At 46.8% G+C, this 23331-nt stretch overlaps 1 protein-coding gene and 2 long non-coding RNA genes across 10 annotated transcripts in view; 1 reads left to right on the top strand and 2 right to left on the bottom strand.

Moving 5' to 3' along the window:
• The window catches only part of TNFAIP8 (TNF alpha induced protein 8), a 107772-nt gene that overhangs the window by 48716 nt on the left and 35725 nt on the right, over positions 1 to 23331 (bottom strand). For 2 of the 8 annotated variants that reach the window (XR_006739807.1, XR_004982863.2), the window contains exon 1: positions 13331 to 13781. The exons of 1 other annotated variant lie outside the window; for it this stretch is intronic. Coding sequence is in view for 1 of the 7 variants with exons in the window: in XM_036409359.2 (XP_036265252.1) it covers positions 13331 to 13343 (13 nt within the window). In the remaining 6 variants the exon portion in view is untranslated. Of the gene's footprint in view, positions 1 to 9546; positions 9893 to 12647; positions 12854 to 13330; positions 13782 to 23331 lie in introns of those variants that run through there. 5 more of the 8 variants (XR_004982862.2, XR_006739806.1, XR_006739805.1 and 2 more) reach the window with 5 other exon arrangements.
• LOC123651240 lies at positions 7470 to 8828 on the top strand. Its single transcript, XR_006739809.1, has 2 exons — positions 7470 to 7704; positions 8276 to 8828. It is a non-coding gene; the product is annotated as an uncharacterized LOC123651240 (long non-coding RNA).
• Positions 9547 to 12309, bottom strand: LOC123651239. Its single transcript, XR_006739808.1, has 2 exons — positions 11266 to 12309; positions 9547 to 9753 (listed from the first exon to the last, which is right to left on the bottom strand). It is a non-coding gene; the product is annotated as an uncharacterized LOC123651239 (long non-coding RNA).

Raw genomic sequence — 23331 nt, 5'->3', positions numbered from 1 at the left:
ATTTTTTTTACATGTCTACAAATTTACTAGTGTTAGTACATAATTAGTTACTAAGTTATTTGGACCTAAGCAGTTCATAAATGAAACTGTCAGGTATTTGTTTTATCCTAGAAATTATATAGAAAACAACAGAGGCGTGAGTGGAGAATGTTTGGGAACCTTTGCCCCAGTATTCATATAAGAATTCAGCTACCACCTGTCTGCTTAAACAGCTCCTTAGACTCATGCTGTCTAGAAGTATCCTTATCCCTGAAGAAATAGACTGATGCATACACACATTCCTTTGCATGAGTCTGTGGGTTGAAATTCAAGTGCCCACCAAAGCTAGAAATATCATCAGTCATACCTGCCGCCACTGCTGGCTGGCCCAGCCCCCACCCCATGTAGGCAGCAGAGATCACTGGGCTGTGGGCTGAAACACTGACCTTTCTCTCCCCAAAAAGCAACGGCAATGCAAGTGGTGTGAATGACTCAGCTAGAGCCAAAAGCATGAATGTGCACCCCCGCACGTAGATGTGAATGATTTAAAAGTAGATGATTATTCAGAAACGTTGACACTTGTTTAAGAAATTACCTGGAAATTACTTAAAACAAACCTTATGATGAATCAGAACACCTTGAGCAGCCACTCAAGGCAGATTTGTAAGTAACTTAAAACACAAGATGATGACTTGTGGGGTTCCCCCTTCTTTTTAGGGTAGAGCATATGCTAGACACTTTGAAGGCACAAGATAACTAAATAAATAATTACTTAATTGTTTCATACTGAATTATGACAACATGAGAACAAACTTAATATCCCCTTATGCAAAAAGCACAAGGACCTGCATACATAAAAATGTTATCTTCAAAGAAAGACAACAACAGAAGGAAATTTGCTTTGCATCCGCAGCACTGAGGCTGCTAATCTGCACCAATTCATAAATCTACCAGGTTTACACACACACACACACAAAAAAAAAAAAAGAAAAAAGAAAAAAAAATCTATCAGAAAGAGAGCCAAGAAGAAAATAGTTGTGACAGCTGCACCCCTTCTGTTTTACAACACGCGCGGGATAGACGCACTTCCTTTAACATCTCCATAAACAGAGAGTGCTGAGCAAATGCAAACTACCCCCCTCATCAAAGCCACTCGAGTCCAGGCTTCACCTAATAGACTGTACTGAACTTCCTGGAGGCAACCTTACCAGCAGCTACAAACCCACCAGTCGTCCCAGGAACCATTCATAAAACAGATGGAACAAAATTCCATTGTAGTTTCTGGAGTTTCCAGGGCCACCAAGGTGCCAGCAGCAGCTGCCCACTTTAAAAGAGGGCCAACCTCCCGTCCTCAGAATGGGAGCTCTGTTTTCTTTATGTTAGGAACGAACATCCAGACTGGGCCGCCCGAATCCGTACACTGATAAGTCCCAGGTGGGAATTCCAGACACCTCCTTGCTCAAGGCATGAACTTCTCTCCTCTCAGGTGGGAAACATTCTATTAAGCAAGGCTCTCAGGAGCCAGCTTCCCCTCCCGGATTGTTTGGGTTTACACTGTGCTGTGTTTGAAAGCCACATTGGGATCCATCATTGCACAATATGTAATTAATGTTGTCATATGTTTTGTCAATGGATGAAAATGACCTGGGAATGTAAAAAGCCAGCACTTTGGTTGTCCCAGATATCCTGTGCTCTGGATCAGAAGAAGGAAAAAGTACACAGCGGCAAACTCTGAACCAGCAACCAGCTTAGAACCAAACAATTATGTGTTCAAATTAAGCTATCTCTTAATACTGCCAGCAGTAAGTATAACTTATCAAGTACCTACTATGTGCTAGGTATTATGCAAGATACATTACAGAACATACTATCTCTACTCTTACTACATCTCAGCAAGAGAAGGATACAGAGCAGTAAGAGGTCAGAGGGCACAATGGCTGTGAACCTGGGTGATTTGGAGAAAGAGGGAGCTAGGTATTCATAGAAAAGGGAAAGTCCAGAGGAGCAATGGCTGTAGCAGGAGGAAGGAGAGGAGTTCCACCTCACACGCCTAAGTCTGAGGTCTGAGCAGTTCAGCTAATGTTGAGCCTCTTCTATCAGACTAGTTCCCATATAACTGGGGCTCTTCAAGAAAGTGCTGCACAGTTTTTGGTGAAAATATTTCTAAAGTAGATTGCATAGCCATCTTCACTAAACAAAGGCTATGGATCATACTTTTTTTTTTTTTTACAAACTACTATTGTTAATCACACTATTCTGTAATTTAGATGTGAACCTACTTTTTGCTCACTAAACCTTATCTAATAAAGTTGTTCTTTTTTATTGTTATTACACCCAGTCAACAATGTCTATCCAATTTCAAGGGACAAGAAGATGCATACAATCAGGATTTCACATTTCTCTTAAATGCTCTAGAAAGCTTGTTCCCATACATAGCTCTACAGATGTCACACCTGTCATATAGCAGAATAATGTTCTCAAGAGGTGAGAGGAGGGACATTAGGTTCTAAAGATCATTAAAGTGAAACTGCACATCATTAAAATTACCTTGGAAATTCCTTAAATGGTCCAGAAAGTGCAGTAATGTCTACACAGTTTTACATCTACACAGCACTTACCAGTCCCTCTAACTCTTACTTAGTATATGTTTCCCTACTGTTGTCAATCAGTTGTATTCAGATTCTTTCTCCACAATGATGGCAAAATCATTATCACCCATTAGCCTGGTCTCCCGAATGATGTGTTACCCACTCTGTTAGTAGTCAGAATCCTTAAAACTCATCTCTCCTTTGGTTGCATCGACAGGTAGCCATCACTGTTTAACATAAGCAATGCACAGAGTTGCTCCCTGGTCATGAAGTGGCTCAAGGTGAATGGCCTGGGTTTCCTGAAAGCCTCCTTCTTCCTTAGGAGCAGATATTGACAATATCCAACAACATATCTACATCTTCTAACTAGAGTCCTAGGAAGAACCAAAGGTTGATGGAGGAAACCAGGGCTTCATTGTCGGCTCTACAGGAAATGTAGATGTCGCTGTTCAGATGTCACCATCAGGTAGTTCGTTCTGCAAATATTTATTGAGCATCTGCCATGTATAGGCACAAGGCACATGGTGTAGATAAAGCCATCATGGTTCCTGTCCTCACAGAGTCCATCGTACAGCGGGGAAGAAGGGAGGACTCCAATAAAACTAGAGCATGATAAAATATAGTATGATAAGTATAATAGCAGAAAAGTATGGAGTGTTATGAAAGCTCATAGGACAAGTTCATAAACCAAACCTGGGGAAAGGATTCATCATGAAAGGCTTTCTGAAAGAAGTGATGCCCAAGCTAAGACTTGAAGATCAGGAATTAGCCAAGGAAGAGGAGGTGAAGGAGAAAAGAAGAAAGAATGGTTCCAGGTAGAGTTAGCAGCATGCGTAATAGTCCGTGGGTGAAAGAATCACCAGTCAGAAAGAAAGGCTTAAAGTAAAGGCCAATGGATATGATCACTGGGGAGCTTTGAGGAAGACAATTTAGTAACATGACTGGTGGCAGAAGCCAAATTGCAAGGAGTTGCAGAAAGGACTGGTGGACTATTAGTTGACAAAGTCTCACGGAAAGAAACAAGTTGAGAGCACTGTCAAAAGAATGAAACCTGAGCATAGCTGTGAGTCTCTTTGCTGAAGGAATATTTAAATTCTCAGAACTCTCCCACCAGCCAGCTCCTGACACAGGGAAGCTGGGTGCCATCAGTCCCTTACAGAAACACATTTGCAATAATTTGCATGGACTCTGATGCGCAGATTATGCAAACAAAACAGAATGAAGCTGAACCCCACTCCATGCTCAGTGGCTCATGCTAGTCCAGCAGGCGTTACCTGAAGCAAGGCAACATAAGGTGTTACCTGGGAGGCTCCCAACCCTGCAATCATCCTCTGGGCACAACAGGAAGTACTCTCATTGGAGTCCTGGTACTTTGGCCTAAGACCTATTTTCTGTTCCACCATCAGATTCTTTTTAAAATGCAAGCATCCCGTGGCAGAAAGTCCCACGGTGACTAACATCTAAGAATAAATGGATTCACTGGTTCCTTTGTTCACTCATGGCACTTGTGGTAGAAGTGTAGGGTGGGTTGGAAGTTTGAGAAAACAAGCTTGTCCCACTTCCCATTCCACCCTGGTCACTAACCCTACCCGGGCTAACAGTAAGAAAAGACAAACATGGGTGTATATACTCAGCAGGCAACTCCCAGGGCAGAAGTATATGTTTCAAACGCTTGGGATTCCTTATCTTTAGTGATGTATTTTTTTAAATGATGTAAAACACTCAGAACTGTTTTAGATTGAGATTTCGATCTCTGTTTTTCCAAATTGATTCAACCTCCAATGGCCATGCACCAAAGAAATGATTTTCATGAGGATATTATTCCTTTTGAAGTATTTCCAATCTGTGGGTAAGAATTATTGATTTTACCACTTATTTCAATAAGAATCAGTCTTTTAATCTAAGGTAAAAAGCTGAAATGTGTTATAAAAACAAAATTACAAAAGGCTCACATTCATAAAATCTGGCATCTCTGAAGTTGAGCAAACATAACAACGATAGCTGAATAGTCATATTAGGTAGCTCGGGAATCACAAGTTGGTAACCTTAGGTCTGAATCTAGCTCACAGGATTTTCCTGGGCCAGACACGTTTTGCTTTTCACCGGAACTTTAAAGCCTTTAGAGGGGACCCATTCCCTGCAAGTTGGCTACAGGCCCCTGATCACACAAAGCGCCATTTTTACACAGACGTATTTCTTGCCTGGTGCCTGCGGACATTTGAGTTTGGGACCACTGGCTTATATAAACTGATATTAAGAACAAACAAATAACTTCTCTCCGGTAGAGCTTCGGTGTTAACCGTTTCAGAGTGGAGGACATGTGGATTATTGAGCAACAGGGTGGCTGAAAAACAATAAACCACAACAGCATGCAACACCACTGGCAATCAGACTCCTAGCAGAGAGGAAACCAAAAACACGGGTGGGGCTCATCAGTCTCAGAATCAGCCATGTGACCGCGGCTTTGAAACCACGTTTTAACAGCAGTATCTGCCAGAGTCTCTCTCTGATCTCGCCTCATGTACACTGATCCCACAAGATCCCTGACATCTGGATGTCACAGAACACGAGCCTGGCAGCCAAAATCCAATCCAAGCCGGGCTTGGCAAAGGAAACAACCCTGCTATTCAGGGAGCTGTGGCTGTATTGCAGGATCTATAGTGCCTATAAAATGACACTCAACTTGGGGCAATCAGCCATTCAGCCACTTGGTGCCTATTTAAGATATTTGCAGCATCATCTCTCTGTCTGTCCTGGCACAGAGGATTTAAGTCTCTACTTCAACCCCATCTCAGTTCCTTGCCACACTTCCTATCAGGCCCTGCACAGAACCCAAGCATCAGAAAACTAGATACAGACAATAGGGTGGTGAAGGCCCGGGGCAGGGGGCGGGGGCGGACTGGAAGGGATCAATGGAGGACAAAGGGGGACATATGTAATACTTTCAACAATAAAGATTTATCAGAAAAGCTAGTGCTTTTCTGATATATCTATCAGAAAGCTAGTGCTCAAAGAAGCTTTTGAGATCCTCTCATTCTATGTATTTATTCTTCATACTTGTTCATGAATGAGAAATAAGGCTGAGCAAGTTGCTAGGACACGCTCAAAGGTTTGTCCTACAAGTGTCTTCACAGGGACTAGAACTAGATGTCCAAGACCTCCCCTGTGGAGGTGTCCTCTCTGCAGCCAGCCGCCCTGGGACACAACATGCGTTTAGGCACCAAGTCCTTTTGCAGCCCAGCCCAGTTTTCCTGGATTTGATTTCTGGCACACAGACAGTCTAGCTCACTTAAGGTCATCGTTAGGATTTCAGTCAAAGCCCATCCATCATGAAGGGTTCCTCTACCCTGGTTGGCACTCAGTGCATATATTTCCCGCAGGGGCACAGCAGGGAATACTGCCTGGCTGGAGGCAGGCTCTGAGTTTGTAACCTTGTACCTCACGCATGAATTTCATCTGCAAAGATAAACTGCTTGCTTTTCTGCTCCAACTTACTCATGACAAAAATGGTGGTTTCCTTTTTATCACCATGTTTCTCCCTCTCCAAGAGCCCTCTGCACGTGGCCCAGTCCTTCCCTGCCCTAGACAGCAGTCTCCTACCCCGTTTCCCCGAAAATAAGACAGTGTCTTATATTAATTTTTGCTCCCAAAGATGCGCTAGGTCTTATTTTCGGGGAAACACGGTAGTTGTCCCATTTGGGTAAATGAAATCAAGCCCTATAGGATTGACTGCCCTGTTTTGTTTATTAGCGTGCAGCTTCACAACTGGCAATTAGGCTCATATCTATACAAGGTAGGGGTATTCTTTACAGGGACATATGGCCGTATTACACTGTTTTAAAAGAAACATGGTATTGGACTTCAGTGTTTTATGGGGACTTATAATTACCATAGGTTTAAAGGTTGCCTGTTATAATTTTCTCTAGTCCTTACTCTCATTGTTCAATGTTTACCAGACCAGGTCTAAGGTACCTTGGGGATACTTTATCAACTTTCGAGACTTTCCCTTCCTGGAGTATGTGTCCTTGGTCTCTCTGATAGCATCTGTGTCATTGTCTTGGGGGGTGAGGGGTGAGGGGTGGAATCAAATATGCAGAACTCTGCTCACAGTGTTATATCATAGCCAGTCACCAGAAGCAACAGAAAAAAACACAGTGAATGGAAGCCTGTGGCAGATACTGTAGCTGACCTACCAGCCATCACTTCCATCCTCCCTCTTCTGCATTGTGCTGTTTGAGGGGGAAACTTTCCCCACTCCTAGGTCTCGAGTTCAGCCCTGACCATTGTATTTTTTAATTTTTTAATGTTTTTATTGGTTTCAGAGAGAAGGGAGGGGGAGAGAAGGATAGAAGCATCAATGATGAGACAGAATCAACCATCAGCTGCCTCCTGCTTGCCTCCTACTGGGGATCAAGCCCACAACCCAGGCCTGTGCCTTGGCTGGGAAGTGAACTGAGACCTCCTGGTTCATAGGTTGAGACTCATCCACTGAGCCATACCGGCCAGACAGCCCTGACCATTTTAACTCAGAGTATTCACACCCCCTTAACCATATAGTGATTGGTTTAGGCAATCCAGCCTAAGCCAATCAACACAGCACTTGTTATTGTTAGTAAACTGGCTTAAGACTGGGCACATGGCCCAATGTGACTGAGACACCGGAAATTTTCTGGGACTTGTAGAAAAGGTCACTCGCTCCTGTAATAGAGTCACCAGAAGTCAGTTCTCTCTCCCTCTGGACAGAGTGTTGCAGATATGAAGTTAGATATGCTGCAGACATCTAACCACCAATGCAGAACGAGCTGAGGATGAAGTTCAAACAGAGAACAGGCTGGAAAGAAAATGGGTTCTTGCCATCACTGAACTGCTAAATCAAAACTCATTCTAGTTATGTAAGCTAATAAGAAATTCTCTTTCGTACGAGCCAGTCTACACTGGGTTTCTCTCTCTTGCATAAGAGCCCTAACTGATATAACATCCTGTGCAGCGAATGAGGACTTCTAATGTTGCTGCCGGCTTCACCACATGACCAGCCCATTCTTCTCCGTTTCCTCAAGCTCCCCGCCTGACAAAGGCCAGAGCACAGTCTGGAGGCCCCTCTCCTGCAAGGCAAAGGCTAGCCTGTCTGATGGCAAAGGTAACTGACAGCCATGCCCTGAGGGGCGGGGGGATTGTGGCACAGGCAGGGCAGAGAGCCTGAGAGACAGGCCCAGACTCCCTGGGCTTCCTCCTCCACTCCTAGCATGAAACTGCCCACCAGCGCCGATGGGCTTCCCGGTGGGCCCTGTGTGGGGACATCTTTGCCACAAAGGGGTGGCCACCTTCCTGACAGGAGGCAGGGCAAGACTTGTAAGGTAGGCAAGTGTGTAAAAGCTTCATACTAATGAGCCAGGAGCCAGAAGCCAGGAGCCAGGTCAGGCTGCCCTGGGATTTGTCCCAGGAACCAAGGGTGTGGTAAGGAGCTCAGGGATACATTTGTGAATGGTAGGAACTTATTAAGTAGGAACAGGCAGTGCTGGGCTATTAGGGTCAGGCCAGCTTTTTGCCTTAGGATATGCTTAAGTCCACTTGGAGCTCCTCTGAGGACGGCACCCAGCAATCTTGCACTTCCACTCTTATGGCCGAAACACTGAATTCCAACAGAAGGACTTTCTGGAAGCTGGAAGCTGGGGAAATCAGTCAGCATTTTAATGAGGCGGTCTTTGCAGGCACCTGTAACTGAACACTCTTGGGGTCCACCACCCACACGCAACAAACACTTGTTCAAAAGCTGGAGATGAAGAAATGCTTCTTGTCAAGTTTTCTTAAGGCCTCCTTGCTGCTGGTAGCAACCCCCAGGTAAATACTTGCATTTCTGCATTTGCTTTTTTGTCCTGAGTTTTGATCACAGATTTTCCCCAGCAAGCACTCCTCCTCAGGTTCTCCCCAAGCCAGCGAGGACCAAAGACCACAAGCAAAGGATTGTGGGAGTCTTCGCCCTCATGCTCTAGGGGTAGATGAAGAACTGACTACTGGAAGTACTGATACCAAAGGATGCCAATCAGTGCTAACCCCAGGTCTTGAGAGCTCATTTATAAACAATGTACACAAGTTAACATTAAAAAACACATAGAAAAAGTGCTATTCAATTTTAAATGCAAATTAAGATGCTAATGTAAATTTACTACTGAACTAACTACTGAAAGTGCTGATGCCAATCAGTGTTAACCCCAGGTTTTGAGAGCTCATTTACAGACAATGTACACAAGTGGACATTAAAAACGCACAGAAAAGTGCTACACAACTCTAAATGCAAATTAAGATGCTACTGTAAATCTCGAGGTATCCATGTTGGGAAGAAGGGAAAGAAGAGGCAAGAGAGTCAGGGATGGTTTAGTTCTCTCCACAAGATGGGACGACCTTACACAAATACCTCATGTTACTCTGTCCACAGAATACAGGTCATGGGTGACCAGAGGAGAGGGGATGACACAGGTGAGAGCAGAGTTATTTTTCTCTATACTCAGCACTAGTCCGACCTTCAACAGAAAGTGAAATTAGAAAATTTGGCCAGTGCCCAGAGGACAACAGTCATAAGATCTAGCGCACATGTGTCAAACACAAGGCCCGCGGGCCAAATCCGTCCCGCCAGGCCTTGCAATGTGGCCCGCACCGCGCTGTCATCACTGCACTCCGCTGCGTTTCCATCACAATGACAGTTTATGACTGTTCAGTAAACCATTCGGCCCGCGATTTAGGCTGGATTTTAGATTTTGGCCCCTTCTCTGATTGAGTTCGACACCCCTAATCTAGAGGAATGGAAGGAAAAATAAAGGCTTGAACTGACTTATAGTAAAGCAAGAAGACAAAGAATGTTGAGCAAAAATTGTTCAGGTCAAACTGCATTTGATAACCATCAGTCACTCTTATTTTGTATTAACTGTTTCCAAGTAACTTGGCAATGAGCATAAGGAGGCTCTAGGTCCTAGAGTCTAGGAGGTTGCAGATTCTGGTTCATGAGATCATAGTATTTATAAAACCAGAGGAATTAGTTCCAGATCAAAACAAAGAAAGGCGATATTTCACAAGGGACTCCTTGGGGATGAGAGGTCTGACCCTTTCTTGTGTTTGCAACCGGTCCTCGGTAGGTGGGCAGGACACACTGGCCCAACCAGAATGAACCGCTGAGACAGCTGCTGGAGGAAGTCTGGGCCGGTGTGTGGCCCACATCCCACCAAGCAGCAGGGTGGTGGGAAGAATGCTGGGGTCAGAGGCAGGTACTTATCCCAGCTCTGGCACTAGGACACTGAATAACCATAGACACTTGATTTGACTTCTCCTTTGTCCTAAATTTCATTTGTAAAATTAGTAGATTATACTAGACCATCTTCTGCCCAGTAAAAGTCAAATCATTTCAGCTGTCCACAAGGTGCCACCTATTCTGGTTCCTCACCACCTGTCTGGCTCATCTCCCCTCCTCATATCAGCCCCCTGGCCTTTCCTGGAATACCACGCCCATTCCCACCTCAGGGCCTTTGCTTCTGTTCTTCCTCTGCCCAGAATGTTCTTCCCCAGGATACTCACAGGCCTGGCTTCCTCACATCTTTCAGATGAGTCTAATAACACATTCTCAGAGAGGACACACAATAGCAAATCCTTCTCTCCCCTGCCCCCCCCAAACAATATGTATCCCCCTATAAGCTTATCAGTTAACATTATCCCACCATATGTATATATATTCATGTATTTTTAAAAATACAGAACATATCTATAATAATAAAAGTGTAATATGCTAATTAAACCGGACATCTGAATGACCTTCCAAACGTCATTCCGGATGTCCTTCCAGACGAAGCTGCGGCAGTGGAGGCTGAGACAGAAGCGAGTAGGGGTGATCAGGCAGGCAGGCAGAGTGGTTAGGGGCAATCAGGCAAAGTGGTTAGGGGTGATCGATCCCATGGGCCTAAACTGGCAGTCGGACATCCTTTAAGGGGTCCTAGATTGTGAGACGGTGCAGGCCGGGCTGAGGGACCCCTCCCTCCCATGCACGAACTTCATGCACCGGGCCTCTAGTAAAATAAGAAAAATCAAACATACAGGTGCCAAAGGTCAGAGGTAGGTAGAAAAGTACGCCATAGTAAAAGCCTTATTAGCTTGTTTTAAAAGCTGTAGCTAACATAAATCTTAGCTTAGTTTTCCTTTGATCTAGCTTCTCCTGCGCTACCTCTGAATAGTCTACTTATTTGTTTTCATATTATCCAGAAGGTTGGCCCTCCAAGGGCAGGGACTTCTGTCTGCTTTGTTCACTGGCATTTCCCCAGTCCCTGGAAGAGTGCCTGGTACGTAACAGGAATTCAGTAAGTTTTGGTGAATGGACACATGCAAGGATGGGTAAAAGGGAGAGCAGGTACAGCCCTTTTCATTTGTTTGTTTTTTAAAGTTGATTTTTAGAGAGGAAGGGAGAGCGATAGAGAGATAGAAACACCGATGAGAGAGGAACATCATCGATCAGCTGCCTCTTGCATGTCCCTCACTGGGGATTGAGCCCACAACCCAGGCATGTGCCCTGACTAGGAATTTAACCCATAACCTCCCAGTTTCTGGGTCGATGCTCAACTGCTGAGCCACACCAGCCAGACTCAGCACAGCTCTTTACAGTGTCTCCCAGCTCTGGGGGCTGTGGGCTGTGGGGTCCATGTCAAGGGCTCTCCTCTTTCACCACTGCACCTGGATGGACTCTACAACCACATGAAACAACAAGCCAACCAGAGCCAGAGGGGCTGTGCCTGCGCTCCGCTGCAGAACGCCCCCAATGCTGGGTTCCGCACGCACCACGTGCTGAGCCAAAGGGCCATGTGTGTTCCACACTCTCAGCAATTGTTCTCTATGGGAAATTCTTTATATTTGATAAATGTATTCTATATATTTAAATATATTTATTGGCATTCAGCTCCATTTTTTCCCTAAGGCAAAATTAATATAATTTGGGAGAACATGGTTCCATCCATCCCTTTGTTCAATTCTTTGTCTAAAATACCCTGGGGGGAAAGAGCAGTAAGCTTCCCTGCCACCAATATCACACTGTTAATTTGACCTGGAGTGAGAAGAGGTGGGTGATGCTCCCGGGTGCATCTGGGCCAGTTCCACTAGGTGGCAACATGGCCAGGGTGCTGGTATCCAAGGGTGACATTTACCAGCGAGGTAGACTATAGAGAAGCTCCCACAGTCCTCCCTGTTCTCTCCCACACTCATGCCCTGGCCTCGTCACATTCAGCCTGGCTCTCTTCAACTAGTAATATATCACTCGCTCTGAAATGGTTCGTGCTTATTCCCGAATGTGTTTGACTTACTCCAGCCTTGGAAGCTTTATGTATGCTCCTTCTTTCTGCCAAAGTATTTAACTCCCCCTCCCTTTGGAACTCTACCCCAAACCCCTTCTTCTATAAAACCTTCCCAGCCAAACTTGGCTCTCATCCCAACAGCCTATGTGCCATGATATACAGTCACAGGCACATAGCCATTTCATAGATCGGATAGAATGTGCCTATATGCATAGAGAGAGAGAAAGCTGATGGAGAATCACCAGCACAGCTCCAGACATCTGGTAGGCAAATGAACGTTTAACTCACAGGATGTGCCGGTGACCACATTCTGTATCACACAAGAAGTCATGGGTCTAGGAAATAATAGCCTTAGCTGACAAGCATTCAACTAATGAGTCAAGAACCTAGATATATTAACACCCACCTACGTCTTCACACTTTTATTTTTTTTATTTTTTAATATATTTTATTGATTTTGTACAGAGAGGAAGGGAGAGTGATAGAGAGTTAGAAACATCGATGAGAGAGAGTCATCGATTAGCTGCCTCTTGCACGCCCCCTACTGGGGATATGCCTGCAACCAAGGTACATGCCCTTGACCGGAATCGAACCCGGGACCCTTCAGTCCCCAAGCCGATGCTCTATCCATTGAGCCAAACTGGTTTCGGCTGTCTTCACACTTTTAGTTCCTTTCTAACATTCAATTTAAGCTCCAGAAAGTTTTTTTGAGCAGAAAAATTCTAGATAAACTTCAATCAATATTATATGTAAACTTGAAAAAAATGTATAAATGCTATCTTTACTTCAATCCTCAAAAACTTTCCAAATTTGCCTTAACAAAATTAAGTACACTCGTAGAATCATTCAATATGGCTGAAAACAGGCCTACGGTGGATTTTAAAAGTACAAGAAGGGCTTATAGATAGGATAAAATTGCTTACTGGCTGTTAGAGGAAACGGTAGCAGGAATCATCTGACAAACATCTACACAACGGGAGAGCAGAGATAAATATCCTTGAGTTTGCAGGCCATCACATGGCGTGACTGCCACTACCAGACCACTGGCATCTGGCGATGCCTTAGAGGTAATAAACTTGTGGAAATTATTTTTTTTTAAAAGAAGAAACTTTAAGTGAAAAAGCTACCCAATCTTTTCAGAGCCCCATCTCTGAAACATCTCAAGCCTTCATGTAGCTACAAATGAAACTGTCTACATGCAAATTATAGATGCCATTTTTTCCACCCACTGTAGGCAAACCTCCCTCAGCGTAACACCAGCCCTCCACACCCAGAGTCCCAGCAAGAGAAAAGCCGTGATTTATTGAACACAACTGCCTTCAAGCTGCCACCAAAAGTTGTTCCCTCGCAGACAATACCAGGTTACTTAGTCATCTGAACTCTCCACCAGCTTCCGTCATGCACATTAAACCCAAGTTAAAGATGAGGGCAGCTTTAACTCACCTAGTTTCAGCATTTTCTCCCTGTCAATCAGGACAGCCTCCCAGAGTCTTGGCAGAGTCACACCGACGGGAGGGACACGCACAGACACCCTGTTGTATCCTATGGCATCTGTCCCACCTTCAGGAGGGGTCCGTCCTCCCCGAGAACAATTCAGAAAAATCCACACCGTCCTTTAGAAAAGTCCACCATGAGCTTGCCAAGCAAAGGCACAGAAGACACTGGTCAACAACCGTCACTTTAAAAGTTGTCCTGCTTGTTATTCTGGGAGCTGGGTTTCGTCACCTGCAGTGGAATGCACTCGGGAGCCTTTAATTGTGACTCCAGATAGATCTCCACATCCCAGCGAGGAGGGACTGGTTGCTGTCTGCACTTGCTACCTGTAAACCACGGCTACACAAGAACACAGAGATCACCTGTGATAGGCGAGCAGGAGGTATTTTCAAAATCAAGCAGAAACAGGAAGTCTAACGTTTCAACATACTTTTTTTAAAAAAAGGGAGTAGCCCCAATCCTAGATGCCCAGACAAAAGAAAATCAAAAAACACCTCATTCCTACCTGGCCAGTATAAACATGAATGTCTATTAATAGGAAGTACTGCTCGGAGGTATTCTCGTTTTCAGGAGAACTAGAGAACGGAGTTTGGGCAATGCTTCTACTCAAAATCTTTGGTCTTTCGTTTTTGAAGAGAATATAAGGTTTTTATTTTTTAAAAGCTCAGCTGGTGTTGCTCAGTGGTGGAGCACTATGAACCAGAAGGTCACCCTTTGATTCCTGGTCAGGGCACATGCCCAGGTTGTGGGCTTCATCCCCAGTGTTGGGTGTACAAGAGGCAGCCAATCCACTGATTCTCTCTAATCATTGATGTTTCTCTCTCTTTCTCCCTCTCCCTTCCTCTCTAAAATAAATAAAATATATATTTATAAAAATAAAATGCACATATGACTGTACCTAGACACACACAATATATACACACATGCACACAGACATGTGCACAGACACTACTGAACAGAACTTTAGGAGCTTATGGACTTACCGGCACTTTGACAGTCATCACCACCCACAAATCCTTCCCTTCCCCAACTCCACCACATAGGATCCTGCCAGTCCTACCTGATGTGCTTCAAGTGCACCGCCTCTCTGACGCCTTTTCCTGAGTATCCCTTCCAACTGTGCAGGATTTCAGGGTCCTCCTTCAGCCCCATGGCAGCTCCCTGGAGCATTCTGATCACACTCTCTGGGGACCTACTCACTGTTGTCCTTTTATTACTACAGTGATTTATCTATCTTATCTCTACTACCTGACTGTTTCTTGATTTTATTTTTATCCGCTGAAGCAATAACACTTTTCCTTGAGCCTACCAGGGGCACAGCAGAAAAGATACCAGTGAAGGGCAATAGTAAGTGGCCGGATCTAGTGGGCTCGGTTCATTAATGCCTGCTACTAATTTGAGAGAGGATTGAAAAAGATACCAAATCAACATCAATTTACAAACACACTATACCTTTCTTATTTTCTTTAACTCATAATGGTTTGAAGTTTATACCTTGGAAACTACCCTTTTATGTGTCTGTGTGTTACCATCCCAAATTCTGACGGGTTCCTTACTGCTAGGATTCATTTCATCAGGGACTAAGGGTCAAAGAAGATGCCAACAGAATACTGCCCCTGGAAGTGCAAGCTTCTAAAGCACAAGGACTTCCCAAACGCTGATTCAGTTGCAAATCCAAGGGTAAACTACAACGTGCAAAGAGTAGAAATGAACAGGGTGCCGGTGACAGAGGCACCCAGAGCCTCACGTGATGCTGTGTGAGCCTTCATTAGGGAAGTCTGGGTCCACTTTATCTGATATATTCTCCTCTTATCTGCAACCACTGACTGCTGAGAGAAAACCAGATCCTCTTCTTCCTGGGACATGCCTTCTTTATGCAGCATCTAGGTATCTCCTCCGAGCAGGGCACTATCGCATAAATCAGTGGTCGGCAAACTCAAACTCATTTAGTCAACAGAGCCAAATACCAACAGTACAACGACTGAAATTTCTCTTGAGAGCCAATTTTATTTTTTTAACTTAAACTATATAGGTAGGTACATTGTGATTAACTTAATTAGGGTACTCCTAAGCTGGCCTTTGCTACAAACTCAAGGGGCCAAAGAGCCGCGTGTGGCTCAGGAGCCGCAGTTTGCCGACCACTGGCTTCAATCATTTCGCTGTCTTCACACCCAGTGAGAGCTGGTGGCAATTCCAGTTTCCAGAGACTGGCTGAAAGAGAGGGAGGTTAAGCAGCACATTCCACAAGGTGAGGCAGGGCTGGGAAGAGAAGCCATGGGAGCTAGGCCCTCCCTTCCCAGAGCAACCTCCATAGCGCTCCCGCTCTCTCTCTCTCTCTCTCTCTCTCTCTCTCTCTCTCTCTCTCTCTCTGGCCCAGTTTAATGGACTGCCTATTACACACCCCAAGGAAAATACTTCCTCTATAGCCTCCTGCATCCTTATCGGCAGCACAGTCAGCAAAATCACGGCAAGAATAATGAAATGTGCCTGCATGAAAGAGATACCTTGGTTTGTTTATTTCATCCGACGCTATAGCCTCAGAGACCGAACTGGAAACGTCTACGAAACACCTTGACCTTCCTGCTTTGGCATTCCCAAGGCACTCCCTGGTCCCTAGTGCAAGATGTGATAAGGGGCTGCTGGGAGTAGCGATGTTTCCTTTATGTTTGAGTCCAACCCCTCCCCACCTCCATCATTCTCTCTGGACCCTCCTCCTCTGCATTCCCGGTCACCTGCACTCTTTTAGGGGCCTCCCTGTGACTGTGCCCCGCCAGAGTCTCCTAGATTCACTTTCTCTCTGTCCCTCTCCTCTTCTCCAAGGACAAGCAGTGGTTGGTGAAGCAGGAAGGAAGGCGGGGAACCGCCGGAGAGTGGCCAAGTGCTCCAGGAGGGTCTGCAGATATTCTCACAGCGATGGCAGAGTCAGGCACACCCTCTCTCCCCCAAGGAGGCCTCGCATGGGCAGAAAAGAGCACGGCTCATGCCTCCACGAGGGTGGGTGCTGGGCAGCGTGCATGGTGCTCCCCCTGGGGTCACCCAGTCCTCGTCAGAACCCTGGGAGGTGGCTCCATTGCCCTGTGGTTACAGGTGAGGAAACTGAGCTCCGTACATGTAGTATTCCCGTCCAGCCCCCATGCCGGGTGTGTCTGACTCCAAACCTGTCGGCCTTTTTTCTCTTCCTATCATGAAAGTGTCCTTGGCTTAACCAAACAGACAGCACACATACGGAGCTGCCTGGAAAATGCAAAGGACACCTGGCAACCCACCTTTCGGGGCCAGGCCACGAATTAAATGTGTGAACAGAGCCGCAGGGGGCCAGCGCTGGCAGCACAGACAGGGCTGGGGTGAGACTTCTCAAGCCTGCCATCAGTTTAGCTGTCATCCACGGCCTCCCCTACATGAGCTACACGGAAAACACGTGTGGGAAGGCAGATCTGGGTACCATACAGAGTGTGTTTCTATGTTTTAAGTATACATTTTATGAAATGTTACTCACAAACAAAAGTCCTGTCCTTCTCTATTCTCTCTTAGAATCACCTGACCTCAGTAGTGATATCCAACCTCATTTCACCGGCGAGAGAACGCGGCAGCCCGGAGAGGCTGGAGGCGGGCGCAGAATCACACCGCTGGCTGCGTGGCCGGTGTCAGGACTCCAGAGCGAGCATTCACGTCTGTCTCCCGCGATGCAGGCTCACATCTCCCTTCACACTTACCCCACCAACGAAAACACTACAGCAGCACACGGAGCGGGGAAACACGGGGCCTCGGCTGCAATAAATACGCTGGCGCTGGGCTGTGGCTTATTTTCTCCTGGCCAGAGCATAAACAGTGTCTTGACACTTTATAGCATTCCTCCACGGCAAACCTTCATGTGAAATTGAACATGATCCCTAGTAATAAAATATCCAATTAACTAAACTCTCAATTTGCCAAGAAAAACTCTCCAATTCAGAGTAGAGGTATCTATAAATTTCTAGAATTTCTAGTTAATACGCAGTGTTTGATATTTCCCAGCCCAAATTCCATCGCCAGCCCCGCTCGTTCTTCTCTGTGCTGACCTCTCTGGATCCCACCCCCACCTGTCACCCTGTCATCATGAATCCTCCTCGTGGTCTGGATGGCCACTCGTCCCCCAGGCTCTGCTGTCTAATCTGTGCTTCTCCCGTTCGCCTGTCCATTGGATTCTGTCAAGCCCTCACTCTGCAGGTAGCAGAAGGTGGTTTTGTGAAGGCCTGCAAAGCAGGTCTGTGCTCCGTTCCCCTCTGCAGAGGGCAGAGAGCTTTGCAATTGTGTTGTTCGACCCGCAAGGCTACTCCCAAACTTGAATTTTAAAAACTAGCTTCAAGAAACTTTTAAATTTCAAGAGCGATAAAACAAAGGACACTGTATTTTGAGAAAAGGTTCTCTCTGTACCTCCGCGCCCCCCCCCCCCCCCCGGCTCCTAGGACAAACACACAGCAGCTCTGACCATTTGCAGGGGAAGGACAATGTGTCACCCCATCTGCATCTTATCCCCTTTGTACCCAGAGCCCCCTCGCTCCTGTACCTAACAATCAGCACCCATCCTCCACCCCACCCTCAGCCTGACAACAGAACAACTTCACCCCAAGACAAGCTGACATCCAGCAAGCTCCTTCCATGTATGACAGCGAGCAGGCGCTGCAAGCAAACAGCCTTTCGCCTCTGGTCCCTGGAGAGGCATCAGCGCCCGCTGTTCCCTCTCACTAAGCAGTCCTGTTCCTACAGATGAGAGGCCACGGGAGCCCAGGGTCTTCTGTCTTAGGCTATGTTTTCCTCTCCCTCTCCCTCTATCTACACGTCACCCAGGCCTTCAGGACAAAGGAGGGCAGGTGGAGGGGGAGTTAGTGGGAAGAGTGAGATTCCTGATGACACTGAGGGGTCAGGTCTGACACGGATGGAAGATGAGATGTTGAGCCCAGAAGAGGGGCTGTTTGGAGACAAGGAAGGGTGTGCATTTAGTTCCAGCTGCCCCTTTGCTGCATCGGTGAGCCTTTTCTAGAATAAACTAGCACACCTGCCCATTCCATGTTCCCCTGCTTCCACATGCCCTGTCTGCCTTCCCCTGGTCCAGCCCCTAGTTTGGCCTGTCCTTCCGGCTCCTTCCGCTCAGGTGTGCTCACTCACATCTTCCCAAAGCACACCACCACCTGCGCCCAGAACTGAGTTTAACACGTATTTCCCGACCCTCTCTTCACCGGGTCACTCTGATGAGGGACATGCAATACTTTCCATCTACTCATGGCCAGTGTCTACACTGTCTGCTCGAGGTCAGAATCAACCTGCCTGCTCACCTCCGGGCCTCTGCTCACCCGCTTGCCTGGTCCTCCTGGGTCATTCCTCCCCCGCCCCCGGGCGCCCCCCTGCCAGCTACAAAACACCGCACGCCGCCCCACTCCTGGGCTCCCTCGGTCACTGGGAAGCCTTCTCTCAGCACCCAGCATGTTTTGCGCCAGGGCACAGCGGTCGCCATACACACCTTGCTATCCCCATTGCACTGCACAGTCCTAGGTGATGGGCGAGTCCTTCCCTCGCTCCACAAAATCAGCCTCATTTCCCCAGTATCCACCGCAGATGAGCCAGACGCAGGACACAGTGGGAAATAAAAGACCTGTTGCACAAAACTGACATTCAGGGAGACAAAGATGGCAGACAAGCCAACACCAATAAGTCCCCGACAGATTGTGAGAGCTGCCAGGATGGGAAGGAACCGGGGGCTGTGACGGAGAGCACACGGGCAGAGGGGCCTCGAGGTGTCCAGCCCGAGACGGCACAGGCCTGACACACACCGGGGAAAGGAGCGGAAGAAGGAGGGCCGTGTGGTGCAGTGTTGGAAGCCCAAGGAAGGTGTGAGAAGGAGTTTGGAGGTAGGCAAAGGCCAGAAGAGGTAAGGGCCATGGAGGACGTGGTCAGAACTTTGTATTATCCAGTGGGAACATAAAATGGGTAAAAGTGTCTGAAAGGCAAAGTGGCAATAAAGATCAAAACCTTAAAACTCCACATGCTCTTTGAACCGCTTCCAGGAATACATCCAGTGAAACAGAGGCAAGTGTGGACAGCTCTGGTCCCAGGGAGCTGTGTGTTGTTGTGCCAGCGGTGGAAACAGGACAGCCCAACTAGCCAAACGGGGGGGCTGGCTAAGTGACTTACGGTCCATCTATCTTGTGGCATGTAATACAGCCTTTTACAATGATCTTGTGGGGTAATTAATAACACAAGAGCGCTTCACAAAGGCCACAAAGCAATACATAAAAGCAAAGGAATTATACTAAGTAGTATATAATTTTTATAGAGGAATAACGACAGGCATCCAGCTAAAAGCCTGCTGTGACATATCCACAATGTTTATTTTTTTCTGCATGGTGAAATTTAAGGAATACCTTTCCCCCTCATTTTTTTTATGTCCAAGTGTAGTTCATAAATATACTATATATACTTCTGTAACAAGAAAAAGGTTTTAGAAACTCTTGGCAGTGTGTATATCCCATGAGGTCACAAAAACAAATCGAGGCTGGCAATCAGGAGATGGCAGGGCAATCTCCTGTCTTTTTAGGGGACGTTCAAAGCAAAACAGAAAAACAAGCTATAAAAACTCCCTGGAACTCGGGGCAGGAAGTGTGTCATTCCTTGCTTGCTTACCCTTCTGACTCAGCGCTGACTGTTAAGCCCCTCTGATCCCTGTTCTGAGGGAGTTAGAGATAGGCGCTCTGGGAGGAGGGAGACACATCTCCCAGCCCAAGGGGAGGAGGTGGATTCTGACCCAGATCTTTTAGGGGGAAAAAAAACCTTTCCCTATTCTTCCTTAGACTCTTTATAAGGGAGACCAACGGTCCCATTTCTATTAACGTAAGTTCTCGTCTATTTCTTTTAAATAAGACTTGCTGCTCAAGACCCAAACACGCTTTTGTGTTCAAGCGTTCTTCCCAAACAGGTTTGCGGATTTCATGAGCTGTTCAGACGAGTCACAACGGGTCTCAGACGTTTGGATCCCGGCTCACACATGCCCACGCTGAAAAACTCGCTGCCGAGGCCCATTCAGCCGGCGCGCCCCCCTGCTCCACTGGGCCACCAAGGTGGTTTGGTTCCAAGTCCTGTTTGGCAGCCTCTGGAGCTCAGAACTCAAAGGACCCTCAAAGAGCACAGACTGAAAGTGATTTGCGAGCAGAATCCCACACACTTCTTTTGGTTCTGTTTTTAACAACCCCCTGGAAACTACAGAGCTCAGAAAAAAAACAGGTACCCAGGACTACACAACAAAACAGAAAAGTTTGACTGTGGAAGCCTTTACATTTTAAGACAATTTGAGGGCCACTGCCTTCCCACAGTCATTCAATGCCTATCTACCGAGGCCTTACTATACCCAGCGGTAGTCCCTGGGACTCATAAGCCAGGGGGCTGGAGGAGATACCTGATGTGTTGGGACAGCAGGGTTGGAGTGTGAAATGAGGGAGGCAGATAGTTTCAAGAAAGTCCAAGTACAGTCAGTTTGAGAACGTGTTATTAAAAACATTACAAGCCCTGTTTAAATGCTAGACCTTATCAAAACCCCAACAAGGCATCTTCACCGGGGGATGGCTGTCCGGTAGATATAAAGACCAACAGCAGCACAGAGGCAGGCTGCTGCGGGGTGGGAAGAGGGGGCATGTGGCATGTGAACTGTCCGTGGAGTCATCGAGGTAAGAGAGGATGGTGATGTCCTGGTCTCAGTTGCTGGCAGTAAACGGTGACAAGCAGATCAGGTTCTACAGCCATTTCCTGGTCAAACTGATAATAATGGCAACTGACTGGGCACAGGGGAGAGGTCGAGGCAGGAGCCTTCCAGGTTTCATTTACTGAGGGGAAGACAGGAGGAGGAGGTGAGCGCAGCTTCCTGCATATTGAACTTGAGTTGCCTGTGAGATATCCAGATACCGATGAATACTTTACAGCTGGACATCCAAGGCTGGAACGTAGACACCAGGTCAGAATGGAAACATACATTTGGAGCTCATGGCCATGTGACAAGGCGAAGCCCTAGGAATGGATAGGATCACCAAGGGAGAGAGAAGAGCAGAGAACTTAGGAGTCCTAAGAAACACCAACATTTAAGAGAGGGAGAAAGAAGAGTAAAGTGGTTGAGAAGGAGCAGAGAGAAGAGGAAGGAGAAAAACAGGAGAGTGGACTATCATGGAAGCATCTGAATAGAGAAGCAGGAGCAGTGCAGGCTGGCACTGAGCAGGCCAGAGAGGACTGGCAGGTGTCCATCCAGCGATCACTAAAGTGCTGGATGCTGCCCTACTTCTACAGACTCATCTCTGCACAGTCAGGGCCAACAGGAGGCAGCAGAGAAAGAGGCCAGGTTCTGAGATCAGCGTAGCAGCAGGTCCTGGCTACGCAGCAGGGTCTGCTCGGGGCTGAAAAAGGATCCAAAGGCCGCAGAAGTGACACGACACCGGTTCTGGGATCAGGCCCTCTGTCACTCAGTCAAAAGCATTTACTGGTCACCTATGACGGATGGCTTGTTTACAGTGCATGGGACAGAGCAGGGACAGAATTCTAGTAAAGCCGCCAGGAAAACAGGATGTCCAACAGAGATAAAGACCATGGGAGAGTGGGAGGAAATCAACCAGAAGAAAAAGGAGCATTTTGGAGGGGCCTTCTCCTGGGGTGACATCTGAGCAGAAAGCTGGAAAGAGTGAGGGAGACAGCCAAAGGGCATGCTAGGGCAGAGGGGAGGATGGGAGCTAAGGCTCTGGGTAGGAACAAGGTTGGGAAGTTTCAGGAACAGCTAGTCGGTGTGGTTTAATAGGAGTGGGGGAAGCTGGAGGTGTAAGAGATGAAGTTGGAGAGCTGGGCAAGGGTAAGAAAGGCAGACTTTTGCTGAAACAGGTTTGGCTCAGTGGATAGAGCCTCGGCCTGCGACTGAAAGGGCCCAGGTTCGATTCCGGTCAAGGGCATGTGCAGGAGGCAGCTGGTCCATGTTTCTCTCTCATCAATGTTTCTAACTTTCTACTCCTTTCCCTTCCTCTCTGTAAAAAATCAATAAAATATATTTATTAAAAAAAAAAAAAAAGAAAGGCAGACTTTATTTGTTGTGATGGGAAGGCAGGGAGGGTTTGAAGCAAGGGAGTGACATGAGAGGTGATGAGGGGGAGAGGCAGGAGCACCGGCGAAGTCGATGGTTGTTGAGAAGAGAAACGGTGGCAGTAGGAGTGGTGAGGTGTGAGGTGCACGTATTGGGGAGGACAAAGGAGCAGACCTGCAGTTGGATTAGTTGTGGAGTGCCCAGGAAATAGAACTGAAGATATTGCCTAGGCGTTCAGCCTGAGAGCTGTATGTATAAAGGGGAGGAAGATTAAAGCAGACCCGGGAGGAGTAGGTTGGGAGGGCGCAGTGGAAACTGAGGTGCCTATTCCTATAGGAAATGCAAAACAGACAACAGAACAGTCAAGTCAGGAGCTTGGAAAAGATGTGTTACATACTTTTGTTGGGGAGTTATTTGCTAGTATTTGGTATTTTTTCATGAATTCACCTGGATGGTCAGTCCTGGATGCACATTAGTAGTGTACCCAGATAACAGAAAACAACCCCAACAACATTTTAAAAACGGATGCCCATGAATCTACAGCGATTCTAAATTAATTAACTCAGATTAAAACTGGGCAATTCTTTTAAGAGCTCAAGGCAGGGGAAGATCCACAGCTCAGAGTGGAGAAGAAAGATCAGGACTGGGCCCTGGGCACCTCAGTAGTAGAGACGAGGGAGCTATGGATGTGGGGAAAGTGGTGTGATGCCTGCAAGCCAAGTCAAGAAAGTGTGTGAGGAGGAGGGCAGGATGGAACCTGTGGAATATTGCTGAGTCTGAGTAAGATGAGGCTACGCATGTGTTAAACTGGAGGTCTCTGCGGCTTGAACAGAAACAATTTTGGAGGAGTGGAGGGATGAGCAAGGGC

Source organism: Pipistrellus kuhlii, unplaced genomic scaffold, assembly GCF_014108245.1.
Source record: "Pipistrellus kuhlii isolate mPipKuh1 unplaced genomic scaffold, mPipKuh1.p scaffold_m20_p_4, whole genome shotgun sequence".
In the NCBI taxonomy this organism is placed as follows: Eukaryota; Metazoa; Chordata; class Mammalia; order Chiroptera; family Vespertilionidae; genus Pipistrellus; species Pipistrellus kuhlii.
Note: the sequence above shows the minus strand (reverse complement) of the source record. Positions and strands in the feature narration are given on the sequence as shown.